Source organism: Moschus berezovskii, chromosome 2 (genome assembly GCF_049115385.1).
Source record: "Moschus berezovskii isolate FMDL1 chromosome 2, NW_MosBer_1.0, whole genome shotgun sequence".
Taxonomy (NCBI): Eukaryota; Metazoa; Chordata; class Mammalia; order Artiodactyla; family Moschidae; genus Moschus; species Moschus berezovskii.
Window position 1 is genome coordinate 74,544,702 of NC_142461.1, and position 15,299 is coordinate 74,560,000.

A 15,299-nucleotide genomic window follows, 5' to 3' on the forward strand; every position below is an offset into this window, starting at 1 on the left:
AAACATACCCACCACCCAGATGTACAGATGTTGATACTGTGCAATAACTTTCTTTACCAGAAAAATGATATAGTTCAAATATCGCTGAAGCTCCATCCACCTCCCCAAACCCTACCTTTCCTTCTCAGTAATCAGTAGCCGGAAGTTGGTATCTATCATCCCCGTGCATATTTTTATAGTTAACCACAAATATCCATGTAAAGTATTGTTGATATGCATGCCACTGAATAATACTGTTCTTCATGGTTAAAAAATGGCATCAAGCCATACAGATTCTTTTGCAATCCGTCCCAGGACTGCTGGTCCACGGACAAGTTGCGTCATCTTTTTGAGCCTCAGGCAGGTTGTTAAGATACTGGTTGTTTTCATCCTAGTCCAGTCCATGTGAGCAAGGATTGCAGCTTGGAGGGGAGGAGACAATTTGATATTACAAAGGCAGAATCAGCAGGACTTTGTGACTAGTTTGATGTGTGGAATGACAAGTGTGATTCTGGTAACTGGCTAGCAGATAATGCCAGTCACTGAGATCAGCAGAGGGTGAGGGGGGCGTGGGGAATGCGATGCTGGTCTGGTAAAGTCAGGCACTGCATTCCCTTTCTGAACCATTAAGAGTTGGAAGTGTCTGTGGCAACACAGATGGGGAGGTTCAGGAGGCAGCTGGATTTTTGGATCCCAAATTCAAACAGTGGTTGGGAGCCTACAGAGATGCATCTTTGGGCTCCCTGAGCATTCACTTGGGAGGGAGGGGCAGGGCACTCAGCATGCGTGGTTCAAATTCCTTTGCCTGGAATCCATAGTGTGGTTCACCCTCACCTGATTTCTTCAGAACAAGTGGCAACATGAGATGGAAATTTCTTCATTGTCATGTCAATTTGAAAGGTTAGGGTTATGTCTGAAAACCTTTTTTCCGCCTCAGAACCTGTTGTGAAATTAACAGAATCATCTCTGAAGGGTACATCTACTTTCAGATTTTGCCATGCTTTCATGTTAATAAGTTCATAGACTTTATTGACCTTGGCAAATACTTCTTCATATTTGCCTAAGCTTACCCCCTGATGAAACTTCAAGGCACCACAGCCTTTTCTGGGATGAATGCCAGAGCTCCTGTCTCCCCCTGCTCCCCTCCCCAGCGTTTGGTCTGGGAACCCAGTGAGTGCTCTTCTCCAAGTTAGGACCCGGGTGATCTCTCCCTGCTCTGCTTTCTGACTCACTGCGGACCTGATCAGGGGCTGTGGGTCCATCCTCACTAGTTAGCAGCTGGTTCTTCACAGGGAAACGTGTTTTTTTGCTTTATTAAAGGAAGGATGCTTGCCCCCCGCCCTCATCCCCAACCCAGTCCCATCCCTGCTAAAAGTCCAGCTTGATGTCCTAGCAGACCTCCTTTTGGATGGTAAGAATCTCCCGGCAGTGGCCCAGATACAAGTGCTGGGAAGGTGCTGTTACTGTAAGGATCCAGAAAGACCTGGGGGTTTAGGGCAGGGAACAGCTGCGATGGGGTGGTACCCAGAAGCACCTGCTCTTCTCTCTTCTGTCTCCCTGCTTTCTGTTCTCACTCTCTCCTCTTCCTGTCTCCCTTTGTCCCTCTGCTCTTTCCTTTCTTCCTCATCCCCTCTCTTCACTCTCCCCTTCCCCTCCCTCCCTGTCCCTCTTCAGTCTGTCTCCCCCTCCCCCATCTGTCTCCCTCCCTCCCTCTCCCCTTTCTCTCTCCCTCCTCCGCCTCTTTCCTTGCTCCTCCTCCTCCCCGCTTCTGTCTCCCTCCTCCCTCTTCCCCACCCTAGCCCTTTCCCTGTCACACTTACAGGAGGAATGTCTAGGTCTCAGTCACTCTAGGTCCCTCTTATTAGCAAGTATTCATCTTTCTCTTTGCTCCATTCAGCTCTTACCTGTTTCCCTTCCCACTGCTGCTGCTGCTGCTAAGTCGCTTCAGTCGTGTCTGACTGTGCGACCCCATAGATGGCAGCCCACCAGGCTCCTCCATCCATGGGATTTTCTAGGCAAGAGTACTGGAGTGGCTTGCCATTGCCTTCTCCGTCCCTTCCCACTCCCACCCCCCAAAACTGGCAGCTGACTTGTATCTGGTCCATAATTGCCCAGACTCCAACACCACATGACCTTGGTGCTCTAAAGCCCCTGGCCATCTGGCAATCATCTCTCTGGGACTAGGATTCTAAGCCCTCTTGAGAGGGTCCCGACTGGCTCAGCTCATTTTCCTGAGTCCGGCCACTCTGTCCCAGGCTGGCAGGCAGCCCAGGTATGGGTTCCCCTCAGGAAAGACACACCTGGGCCCGTCAGCAGTGGCAGAGGGTGGGCCAGGGTTACAGAAGCCCCTACCTACCTAGCAAGGGCTAGGGGAGAGGGGTAGAGCCCCTGAGAAGGAGTGATCAGGTCCCTCTAACCCAAAAATGATGTCATAGACCCCCCTCCTGTTTACTCACACCAGGAAGGTGATCCTAAATTTGGCTCAAGCTGTGAGTGGGAGTCATGGTTGGTAAACTGTTCCTAGTCACCTCTGTGTGAATGGAAGGGTATGCATCTCTCAAGTAATGAATTTAGCGTTTTCCAGCCCCACCAAACATGGCATGAAATTAGACTTTCAGTCGGAGTGTTCATTTTATTCACACGGTGGGTGCAAGGTCGACTCGCTTATCCGCACACAGATTTCTTCGGTGCATAAAATAGACTGTGAAGTGTACTGTTTTTCCATCATGAAGACTTTGGATGCCTGATTTGAAACATGTATCCCCCAAAGTTGAGTGCTTTGTAATATCCTCACTGAGTGGTAAAGCAGGGGCAGACACTGAACAGGGCTCAGGATGCTGGTTTGGTGGGGGGAGCTGCCCCCCCCCAGGTCAGAGTGCGGGTCCCACCCCAAGGCTGCTGCTTCTCATCAGAGCTGCTTCCCATCAGGGGCTCAGTGGCCATTGATGCCACAACCCCGGGTCCTTTGTGGTCCTAAGTCACAAAACTGGCGATTATTATACTTGCCTGGAGTATGTGAAAGCAGGCTTCAAATAGGAAAAACCTTGTCCCACTCTCCTACAACTGGAAAACACTACAGACCTTGAATCTTTCAAATGTCCCCAAAAAAACCTCAAAGGACAACCCACAGAATCCGGCTTCTATAACTTAGTCACACAGAAACAGGGAGAGGGAGCCTACTTCCTCCTCACAGGTGGTTTTGATTTAGAAAATGTGCCTCAAATTCACTGTTCACGAATAACAGACGAGAGGTTCTGTTTTGCCTCTAAGAAAAGTAAGACTGCTTGCGAATGTTTCAAGACTCATCCGAGTCTACATTTAATCTTTCTTCCACCTTTTGTCTACCTGTATGTTCTCATCATCTCTCCTATCTGCCAAGTCAATCCATGTATGCTGTGGGAAACACTCTTCTCCCCATGATCCAAATTAGGTGGGATCCAGTTCTGACAATATGAGTTAATCATCACTAGAAATATTGGCAAGAGCTGGGGATGTTTGTGTTCCTCGGGGACAGCTTACCATCTCCAGATAAGTATTCCAGTCCAACTGACTGCCTTCTCTGTGCTTTCCTTCCCCCAAACTTCCTCCCTCATAAGGAAGACAAGCCAAAAGCAAAGTGTTGGATCCCTGGTAATTTACAAGGCGAGGACAGTACTTCAGAGCAATCAGCCTTGAGCCATCATTGGTATTCAGTAGTAGGTCACTATATAATATATTTCTTCTTGCAAAGTTATACAGCATCCATGTGACTTTTTTGCCCTCAAAATCCAGTCAGATTACTTTAAAAAGAAGTTTTATGAGTTGGATTGCCAAATTTGTGCAGTCTCCATCCCAGGGATGGGGGAGCCTAATGGGCTGCCATCTATGGGGTTACAGAGTCAGACATGGCTGAAGAGACTTAGCAGCAGCAGCAGCCATGTTAAGAACTCCTGTCTTTGTGGTCTCCAGCCATGAGACAGGTTTTTATGAGAATGAAAAGAGAAACACCTTCTCCTTGTGTCCCCTCTTTAGAATAAGAAGGTCTACTTGGACATCATCCACACATACACGGAAGTACACGCGACTGTTTATGGCTCCAGCACGAAGAACATTCCCAGTTACGTGAAAAACCACGGAATCCTCAGTGGCCGAGACTTGCAGTTTCTTCTCCGAGAAACCAAGGTGAGTTTTTCATTGTTGTTATAAAAATGCATCCATGATGTTCGGCAGAGCCTTGTTTCTATTGGTGTTGAAAATGGGATCACCATCTTCCATGCTTTATTTTAATTGGTGTATTGATCTTCTGGTCATTTCTGGGTAGTGATACTTTAAACCAGTTATAGCTTAAAAGGTAGTGAATTGTGGAAGGAGGTTGCTACCATTGAAGGCTTATCTACTGAGGACCTGCTTTGTGCCAGCCATTAAGCAAGGGGCTGGAGACACAGTGGCAAGCAGGAAAGGTGAGGGTGTCACACTTTCTCAGAGAGTAGCAACTTTCTCAGCAAGCCTGGAGTGCTTAACTCCCCCACCTCCCCAGTCACCTGAATTAGTGTTTCATCACGTTTGCTTGTTCAAAAAGTTTGTACTGGGCACTGGAGAATTCTGATAAGGGGAGAGTCTTTGGGGCTCAAGGAGCAGAGGAAGCATCATGAAAGGTGTGCGAGATAAAAGGTGGGTGGGGTGTGGATGCACCTGGCATTTGGCACAAACAGGAGTGAGTCAGATTGCAAAGGTGGAGATGATACATTCAGGAGAGTCAAGAGACCAACCCAGTGAGTCTGTGTTGGGAAAGAGTGGAAGATAAAATTTGACATGGAGCTGAGCATCTGATTGTCACAGAGGTAGAATTCAGTTTATAGATAGACTTTATAGAATTCAGTGAATAGATGGGAGAGCCACTGATGGAGGGCATTTTTGTGGCACGATAAGCATGGTTTTGACACCATACGGGCATCCACTTGGCAGTCTCTGTCCTTTCTGGATGCACCCAGTGAAGTTAGGGGACCTGCAAATAGATCATTGTTGGACCTCTAAGGGTTAGCTGGCACTGTGATGTATTCCTCATGTTTATTAATCTTTTTTTTTTAATCCAACATACTTAGTATTGAAAATATCCAGAATAAATGTGTATGTGTGTTTATGTACATGTATAAATATATCTTGAAAATCTTTCCCTATCAGAAATTACTGGGCTAAAGGATATATACATTTTCAGTTTTAAAGGTTACAGCCAAAATGACTCCACGGATATTATATAGTCTGTCAGTGTTCATCCTTTTCTCATCTTTTTGAGCAAGATAGACTACCTTTTCACACATTTATAACATAGATTCCTAAAGGCTGCCTAAAATTGCTGCACATTCTTTAAGTAAAATACTACAATCCATTAAAGGGTTATAGTACTGAACACAATAGCGTCACAGGTATAAGACAGATATATCAGGCTACAGTGAATTGTTTAGATAATAAAAGAAACCGCAGAATATTCAAAAACCACAGAATTGTTCGATAATAAAATTGCAACACATGTGAAAATCATCTTTATTAATTAACACATATATGTGGAATTTAGGAAATGGTACAGATGAATCTGTCTGACAGGGCAGGAATAGAGATGTAGATGCAGAGTATGGATATGTGAGCGTGTTGGATGGGAAGTGGGGATGGGATGATTGGGATATTGGGATTAACATACATACACTACCATGGGTGAAATAGCTAGTGGGGACCTGCAGCGTAGCAACAAGGAGCTCAGTTCCGTGCTCTGCGATGACCTAGAGAGTGCGGTGGGGTGCGGTGAGGGGCCCAGGAGAAAGGGGATATACACACCCATATTGCTGGTTCACTGTGTTGTACAGCAGAAACTAACACAACATTGTAAAGCAACTATACCCCAATTTTACAAACAAAATCGTAAAAAAATAAACTCTTCTCTGTGAGTTTTACACAGATGTCTCAAGCAGCTCCTGCATGTCAGGCATCACACCCAGGATACAAGAGCAAAGAAACAAGCATGACCTTTGCCCGAGTATTTCCTCAGGCCGAGAGAAGCACACTATCAACAGTGAATTGTTCAGCGCTGGTCCCTGCTGGCTGCATTTTCATTTCCAGGGTAGAGGACAGAGCGTCTGTGGCATCACAGCATTTCTGATCCGTGTGTATGATACATCAGTGTGGGAAAGCATATTCACAAATGCTGTCCTGTGTACTTCTCACAAGTAAGCAGAGGCAGGCAGGGCAGGTATTACTATTAACTTTATTCCAAACAGGAGGAAACAAGACTACGGAGTTGGCTTGTCCGTAGTCACTGAGGTCACCCTGGAGATTACCATGACTCAGGAATTTTTTTGGTAAGGGGGTAGCAAATGAAAGCTCTGCTAGGCCCTCCATGAACCATCCTAATGAATTAACAAATGAACATAAGAATATTCAGTGGATACTCACCAGCTGAAAGAATCTGCATCTCCTTTCTGCGTTTGAATAATATTGCTACCTCCCAAGTCATGCATGTGGTGCTGTGAATACATTCATTTGATAGTTTTCTCTTCTTGGCCAAAGATCTGGTTTGCTTAAGATTTTATTTCCATCCAAGGTCATCTGCAGGCTGATGACGGGGGCCATTCCAGAGTGAAGTGTGCTCACCGGTTTGTACTATTGACTCTGCGTTCACCTTCTGTCTTAGGAGGACATTTGGACGCATTAGAATGTCAGGGCTCTTTGGCGGCAGTGTTTTTGCCTCATTTTACTTTCCTCCACATCAGAATGTGGAAACAGCTCAGGCTCCTTTAAAAAATATATTTGGCAGCACTGGTTGTCCGTCATCACTGTCTCACATGCTTATGTTAACCCAGCCGCATGAATGTCTTACTCAGCTGTGTAAATCTTAAAAGAACCCTTCCTTACCGACCATCCACTTACCTTGTTAGAGAATGGGAAATAGGCCAAAGCTGGGGTCCCTGACATTTGGGGAGGAGCAGAGAGGGGGTCTGGAAGGCCTGGGCCATGATATAAGATATTGCCCAGGAACCAAGGATTACATTGGAACTTTGAGTAAAAGGAGCAACTGTTTATCCTTGAAAAACTGGTACCTTCAGAGGATGTCGCTGATCCCATTTTGTATTGCCTGTTTCTCTGACTAGCATATATGAAAGCTCTCCAAGTAGAATTACGGCTAAAACAGTTGGTAAATGCGATGAAAATGAGGCAGTGTATCTCTGAGCCTCCCCATATACCCAGAACACAGCAGCAGGCAGTGAAATGAATGAATCTTGGGCTTTGGAATAATGACACTAAAGACTAGTCAGGCTTTGCATTTATAACCCTTTCTGCCTCTAACTCCTTCCTCAGTGTCTCTGAGCAATTTAAAAGCGATTTATTCCAATCCACATCAAAAGTGGAGAACTGGGGATGCAGAGAAGCAAATGCGCGTGGATTGAATGGGACTTGCACGCTCCTCAGACTTGTTATGAGAGCGGGAAGTGGGTCGGGTGCCCCTCGAGGTCTAGACTCAGATTGAAATGATGGATGCATAATCAGCTTCTGACTCATTATTTTTCTTTGTGAACCATCATAGAATCTCTGCATCAAGCCAGGAAACCGTCTGGTCAGCAGAATTTTGTCCTGGCATGCCAGGAGGGGCCCAGGTACATGGAGCCTATGGAGACAGGATGGGATCCGTGTCACCCTCACGTCAGGGCTCAAAGAGCCGGGAAATTGTTGAATCTGGAAGACTCTTCTAATAGGCATATGCATGTGGATGAACTCATGATGTATCAGAAGACTGTAGACAAGCCATTCAGGCCAGCAAAATCCAGAAGAGCAACTTAAGCCACCGGTTAAGGGCTGAGTGGGGTGGCACATTTTAATTTTTAGCTTCAATCCCCATCTCTCTTAATGAGGTTTCTTTCTTCCATTTCCCAAATTTCACCTCCCTGTGCCCACATACCCCCCTTTCAGTCTCACTGGGGAATTTCGTTATGATATGGGGCATTCACATCCCACACTGGGTTGGAGGACCATTTGGAGTGAGCCCAAACGGGAACCCCCATTTCTGACAGTGACAGTTGAGAACATATTGTGCCTGTGCGAGTGCAGAGGAAGCTGTTGCCACGTGCCTTTTCTACCCACACCTCTGGCCATGTCCCCCCTCCAGCCCTTGGTAGGGTGTGACGGCCCTGTTTCCCTACCAGGTCAGCTCAGCAGCTTAGCTGTGGGGCTCTCCAAGAAGCCTAGACAGGGTTGGAAGACAGGCAGTGTGCACTTCTGTCCCTGTTCTAATCCATCCTTGAGTCTGGCCTCCTCAATCAACTGTGGCTCATCCCACAAGCTTGGATGTGGTTGCACAAGCTCTCTCAAAAACCCAGGGCTCCAGGCATCCTCTGCTCAGGGACCAGAGATGGAACAGACTCCTTGCGCAGCTCCTTGAGAATTCAAGGTCTCCGCTTGTTCTGTTGGCAGGTGCCTTCTCAGGGCCTGGCTTGTAGAGGCCTGCAGGTAACTGTGTAAAGAATGATGAAGGAGACAAAGAGAAGTCCACTGGTCATCTAGGATCTTGGAGCCATGCCCCTAGGAGTGATTTCTTGCTTTTCTCAAGAATCGTGTGCCTTGATCTCTAATATCTCCCCAGCAGGGGACTAGGTCCTTCTGATACCCAGGGCCTGCCTGCCTGTGGTGTGCCCACATCTCCAGGCCCTGGGAGAGAGCCCAAGAGTGAGCTTACTGATGAAGCAATCCATCTTCTTTGCCTGTTTCAGATACTGAAATATTTACCCTCAGGCAGTCAAGCAAGTGAATGGTTGCAAAAGCCATTCTCATTGTAACTGGATGGAGAGTATTTTGTGTCCGCATGCACGCACACTCCATCCTCTCCCCTCCCCTCACACATATGTATGTAAAATGAAGAATGTTTGGACACAGGATTCAATAACCTCTGTGACTTCAAGAACAAAGGTACCTCCTCACACACAAATACCACACGATAATTGCTCTTCCTCTCCTTACAGAGGTGCTCGATTGCTGGAAGATCTGGCAGTATTTATTCTTATGCCCATTTATCTGACAAATCTTGGTGAAGTACAGAATATATTCCAGGACTTGTGCTAGGCATTCTGGATCTGGGGCTGACTAAGGCAGTTGTGCCTACAGGAGGATACTACTGTGGCAGAGGAGGCAGACAGGTAAATAGGTGACTTAATTGTGTGAAAAGTGCACAGGTAGGAGGAGTAATAATGAAAAAAAAATAGTGATCCCAACAGGAAACCTCACTGGGTGGGACCCCTCATATGTAGGGTCAGCCATTCGGTTGTGGAAAATGTTGCCCTGTGATTGGGGACATCAGGGAAGTACCAAGTTGAGCCCACGTGGAGGGCAGGAGCCAGTTGTAACACATTTAACTGGTCCATGTTACCATGGTACACGTGACCACGGGGTTTTACACCCATTTTCTGTAACCTTTCCTGTGCTAAGCCCTTTCCATGAATTATCTCTTCATCACTAAAGTCCTCTGGCCTCAGTACCCTTAGAGCCCATCTTACTGCCGTAGTGAGCAGGCCTGTGATGCCTCCTCACTGTTCAGAACTGAGTGGTCGGCCTGGCGTGGAATTAGGGTGAGAGAGGTGCGCAGGGGAGGCTTCTCCAAGGAGGTGCACCTGAACTGCCTTTTCGTGTAGACATTTCACACAGGCACAGTTGAAGATGGTCGGCATCTGCAGTTGTGCATGTATCTGAATGTTCTGTTACTCCTCGTCTTCAAAGTCACGGATTTGCAGTGCAAATTGTGATGTGTTTGATTTTGTGCTGGGGCTTCCAAATGACCAAAGTGCAGAGACTTTGCACAAACCAGTCGTGTGGTTTCAATGTTACTATATGTTTCGTTTTGTTTCTGGAAGTCCACGTAAGTAGCTGGGCATAGTCTGGGAGTCTGCCCAATGAGCTGGTCTCCAGGAAATGGACTTGGATTTAACATCCAACTAACCTTGGGCACTTAAACCTGCTTGGCAAATATTGCCTTTGTCTCCTTTGTCCTTCTGGATCTTTAGGAGACAGTTCTCAGGTAGTATCAGTTAGGGGCTTATGGAGGTCAGGAGAAAGTGAAAGTGTAGTCTCTCAGTCATATCCAAGTCTTTGCGATCCCATGAACTGTAGCCCACCAGGCTCCTCCGTCCATGGGATTTTTCAGCGAGAATACTGGAGTGGATTGCCATTTCCTTCTCCAGGGGTCCTTCAGACCCAGGGATAGAACTCTGGCCTCCTGCATTGCAGGCAGACTCTTTACCATCTGAGCCACCAGGGAATCCCGGAGATCAGGAGAGGTAGTAGCTGAATATATAGGGGAGAGATTTTGGCCACTGTTGTCTCTTATTTCAGTACTGAATGAAAGACAGATGGCCAGAGAGAGACCCCTTGGGTTACGTGAAAGCATCACTTATCGGGAAAATAAGATTTCTCCATACCCAGCCTTGTGTGGATTCTTTTTAAAAATACAAAAGGGATACCTGTTACCAAATAATGATTCCCAATCATTATTTGAAAGGTAAACAAGTAAGACTTAGCCACAGCATGTGGCCCATACCCCCATGGAGGTACCAAGTGGAACTTGGGTTTGAACTTAGTCAGTGTTCACTAAACACTAGTCTAAGAGCCAAACCTTGGAATACATCCTTTCTGGGAAATATCTCCTTGAATCCTCACAGCAGCCCCATGAAATGAAGCACTATTGCTTTCAACCATTTTACACATGAAGAGACAGGTTCAGAGAGCTTGTGTTACCTTGACTGAGACCTGTAACTAGAGAAAATGCATTATCATTGGACCTGAGATAATCCATGGAGAGAGGCATATAACAATTTATCACAGTTACAGAGCTAAGAGATGATACTGTCAGGCTTAGAAACCTGGTCGAGCTCACTCCAGAGCTTGTGTTCTTAATCACGTTGTTGTCCTGATCACTTTGTGTTGATTGGTTGCTCAGACTCCATGCTGAGTGACTCCATCAACTTGGCTAATGAAAACTAGTCAGAAAAGTGTCTGTGGGGCATGCAATCTCCTGGTTTGGGTTATCCTGGACATTCCACTTGAGAGAGAGAGAGCCTGGAAATTGACCACAGCCATGGAATCTGCCTAACAACTACCTTTTGAAAAACAAAAAAAATTTTTTTGATTGGAATGTTGTTGCATCACAATGTTGTATTAGTTTCTGCTGTACATCATAGAAAATCAGCCACGCATATACATATATTCCTCTTTTTTGAATTTCCTTCCTGTTTAGGTCACCACAGAGCACCAAGTAGAGTTCCCTGTGCTATAGAGTAAGTTCTTATTAGTCATCTACTTTATACACAGCATTAATAGTGCATATATGTGAATCCCAATCTCCCGATTCTTCCCAGCTCCCACCCCTTTGGTGTCCATATGTTTGTTCTCTACGTACATGTCTCTATTTCTATTTTGCAAATAAGTTCATCTGTACCATTTTTTTCTAGATTCCACATACATGCACTGATGTCTAAGAACTACCTTTATCTACTCTTAAGGGATTCTTTGTCAACTACTCCACTTAGGGGTTTAAAACGATTTCGTTCCTTCTTTCGCACAGAGTGAAAATCTGAGTAGTTTAACTGAACTCTGTCGATACCTAGGGACGTCCCAGTCCTGGAGCTTCATCTGTGCTCTCTTCCCTAGTATTAGTTCAAAAGTTAAATTTTAGAGCTCTATTTAGAAACGCTCATTGATGGAGTCAAGCTGCAGCCATGGAGATGTTCTGTCATCTGGAATATCCTCATTACAGTCTAGGCTTCTGACGACAAGATGAAGTATCAATAAAACATGCTGCTTCCTCCTGAGTTGAGCCTTTGCACTTGAATGCATTCTTGCAGTGTCTCTCTTGTTCCTGTGCTAAGGAAATCTAAGTGGGCAGAATGATGGGGGAGTGGGGAGTTGGGGGAAAAGCAGTTTAGTGTGGTTAAGTGCCAGTGTGGCAAGACCATAAGCCCTCACAAGTTCACAGAATGCCCTTGGTGGTGACAGACTCTGCCTATCCTGTTGTCATTCAAACCTCAAGTATGCTATTTGACCTTAATACATCTGCTACATTAGAATCTCACAGGTAATGAGTACACAGGAAGCAAGAAGAAAAGTTGTTGACAGAAGGGACAAAGAACTGTTGTTTTGGCGTTTGCAAGTAGTGCATTTCCTGCAATCCTAATTAGTGTGACGAAGACTCATTGCCAAGAAGTTGTGTGGTATTTGCTTAAGATTCATTATGAACTGGTGAGGCTTTGGAGAGTTAGCCCAAAATGTTTATTTTATGTGTACTGAGATACTCAGTTGCCAGCAGGGCAGAAGAGATGGTGCAAATTGTTATTCAGATATAATTAAACCAAGGTCACATTCGAGTCCATTAAGCAAAAGCCTCAAATCCTTTTAATTAATGGGTTCAGATTGGTAGGTCTGAAGGAGCTAATTAAATTTCTTTTTCCAGGATTTTCTATTTAAATAGACAAGCATTGTGGTTCCTGCATTTCCTCCAAAGTTATTCTTTGCAGTTTAGTGTTGATGACAGTGTCAGCGCTTCATGGCAGGCCCTGATTTTCAGAGGTTAGGAAATACTATGGTCTCTGGTTAAACCAGTGGAGATCCCTGTCTGCATCTTTCGGGATCTGGAAGCCCTGTGCTTCCCTGAGTCCAGCCACAGCCTGATAGAGGTCCTCTTTTCCCGGAGAGCCGGCACCTCCTCCCTTAAATCCGCCAGGGGTGACAGATCACAGAGATCAAAAGCCTCAAGGATAGTATCCCTGGATTCTCCATATTTAATGAAGCTGGGGTGTCTTGGAACTGGATCTTCTCACCAGTTCCTTCATTTCTTCTACTGTTGTCCGTTATACCCCACCCCTAAGCCGCATGCACAGGCCATACCCTATACACATAGTTCTTTCTGACAGTCTAACTCCTATTAGCTACATGTTGTTGTTCAGTTGCTCAGTCATGTCTGTTTGTGACCCCATGGACTCCAGCATGCCAGGTTCCCTGTCCTTCACTATCTCCCAGAGTTTGCTCAAACACATAGCCATTGAGTCAGTGATGCCATCCAACCATTTCATCCTCTGTCGTCCCCTTCTCCTCCTACCCTCAGTCTTTCCCAACATCAGGGTTTTTTCCAGTGAGTTGATTTTTCGCATCAGGTGGCCAAAGTATTAGAGTTTCAGCTTCAGCATCAGTCCTTCTAATGAATATTCAAGGTTGATTTCCTTTAGGATTGACTGGTTTGTCTCAAGAGTCTTCTCCAGCATCACGGTTCAAAATCATCAGTTCTTCAGTGTTCAGCTATCTTTTTGGTCCAACTCACATCCATACATGACTGCTGGAAAAACTATAGCTTTGACTAGATGGACCTTTCTTGGCAAAGTGATCTCTCTGCTTTTTAATATGCTGTCTAAGTTTGTTATAACTTTTCTTCCAAGGAGCAAGCGTCTTTGAATTTCAGGGCTGCAGTCAAAATCCACAGTGACTTTGGAGCCCAAGAAAATAAAGTTAGCTACACAATAAGATCCCAAACTGGGGCCTCCAAGTGGTGGGGGAGATGCCCCTCATACCAGACAGCTTCCAGGATCCGGCTGCCGTGTTTTCCTCGCCTCTGTGTCTCTGATTCTTCTGGTCCAGGAGAAATGACCCCCACCAGCAGAGGGAGCTCAGCTGGCTTCTCAAAGCTTTTCCTCCACAGTTCCTTCCCCTGTGGATGTCTCTGAGAATCATCTCAAGGTCTATAAGATACGAAAAGTTATTCTTCCAAAACAACGAAACACTTCAGTATGCAGTTCTTTGCAAAAGAGATACAGTTACAGGATGTCTCTCCAGAAAACCTGGTATTTTAGTTTCTTGCAGGAGAAAATTCCCTGCGGGGGCTTCCTGACTCTTCAGTATGGCCAACGTGGGCCACACTGGGTTAAGCCCTGGAATTGGGTGCCCAGCACATACATGCTTCATCTTCCAGTGTTGCCTGGGGAACCCAGCAGCTTGTACTCAGGGTTCTTTAGACAGAACCATTCCAAATCATCATTCAATTAAAGCTGCAGAGATAGGGTGGCTGGGGAGAGGACCCAGGAAAAGATAATCAAACATCCAGCCATGTCCAAGCCAGCAGCTTCCTTCACTTTGGAGGACTGGCCATGTGGTTGTTCCCCAATGTGATGGCAGAAAGAAAGGATGCTCTGGGGCCCAGTTATCCTTAGCCACTGAACGTGCCTCAGAGACTGGAGAGGTTTCAGGAGCAGCTCCTTCATGTGGCTAGGGAGATCTCGCATGTCACCAAGCCCAGACTCAGACCCTGCCCATCAGGACGCACATCCCCCCAGTGGTGTGAAACACCCTGGGAGGCGGGTACACAGGGAGGCCTTTCTATGCGATGATGTTTCATTTCTGGTCCCAGGAATCAGTGCCACTGAACTGCAGCAAGTCCCTTTTGTCACAAGGGCTCTGGGCCTCAGCTTTCTCTACAAGGACTCTGAGATGTGTTTTTGCTGCCATCTGTTGTCTGCTGTGGGGACAACTCAGGGTTTACTTACAGGAGAGGGAAAGCCTTGCGCAGTCACAGCTCCGCACCCTCTCCCCACGTCGAGGAGAAAATGAAAACCGAGATATTGATGTCCCCCGGTGAAAACCCCATTATGAAAACCCGTGTTTACTGACCTACCATCATTCCCAAGCAGCTCCGTGTGAACTGCAATCACACTGCCGAGCGACCTTTCTGTCCCTGTGCCCAGCATCCCTGAAAGGGCCTGTTGTTCCTTTGGTTCAATGAAGAAACCTTCTGTTTAGTTAAGCAAGTGTTTTTCCAGTCATGTCTCCTGTTGCATTACAGAAAGATTATTGTTGAGTCTTGAGTTTTGTTGTTGTTGTTCTTTGAATACCCCCACCTCCCTACCCCCTCAACTACCCACCCCGACACTTACTCCTTTACTTTTTTTAAAAAAAGGAGTGAAATTCCTAATGACCTGAGCACCTTCCTGGGCCTTGAAAGGTCCCTGGTCATGTTTTTCAGGTGCTCTTGTAAGCTGGCTTCTCATCACCCCAGCTCTCCAGGGCCTTGGAACTTCCCAGAGTCTCAGAGGCGTCCACACAGGCACGGAGCCCAGAGGGGACCCCTGTGAGCCAGGGAGGCCAGTCCTGGTCCATGTCTTTACGTGTGTTGTGCTTCTCTGTCTTACAGCTGTTTGTTGGGCTTGGGTTCCCGTACGAGGGCCCAGCTCCCCTGGAGGCCATCGCAAATGGATGTGCTTTTCTGAATCCCAAGTTCAACCCACCCAAAAGCAGCAAAAACACAGACTTTTTCATTGGCAAGCCAACTC

At 46.3% G+C, this 15,299-nt stretch overlaps 1 protein-coding gene across 9 annotated transcripts in view; it reads left to right on the forward strand.

Annotated features, from left to right (window-relative positions):
* MGAT5 (alpha-1,6-mannosylglycoprotein 6-beta-N-acetylglucosaminyltransferase) overlaps window positions 1–15,299 on the forward strand; it is a 407,856-nt gene that overhangs the window by 344,295 nt on the left and 48,262 nt on the right. For all 9 annotated transcript variants that reach the window (XM_088829001.1, XM_088829003.1, XM_088828985.1 and 6 more), the window contains 2 exons: window positions 3,991–4,140; window positions 15,161–15,299. The exon at window positions 15,161–15,299 is cut by the window's right edge and continues 8 nt beyond it. In XM_088829001.1, coding sequence (XP_088685127.1) covers window positions 3,991–4,140; window positions 15,161–15,299 — 289 coding nt within the window. The remainder of the gene's footprint in view (window positions 1–3,990; window positions 4,141–15,160) is intronic.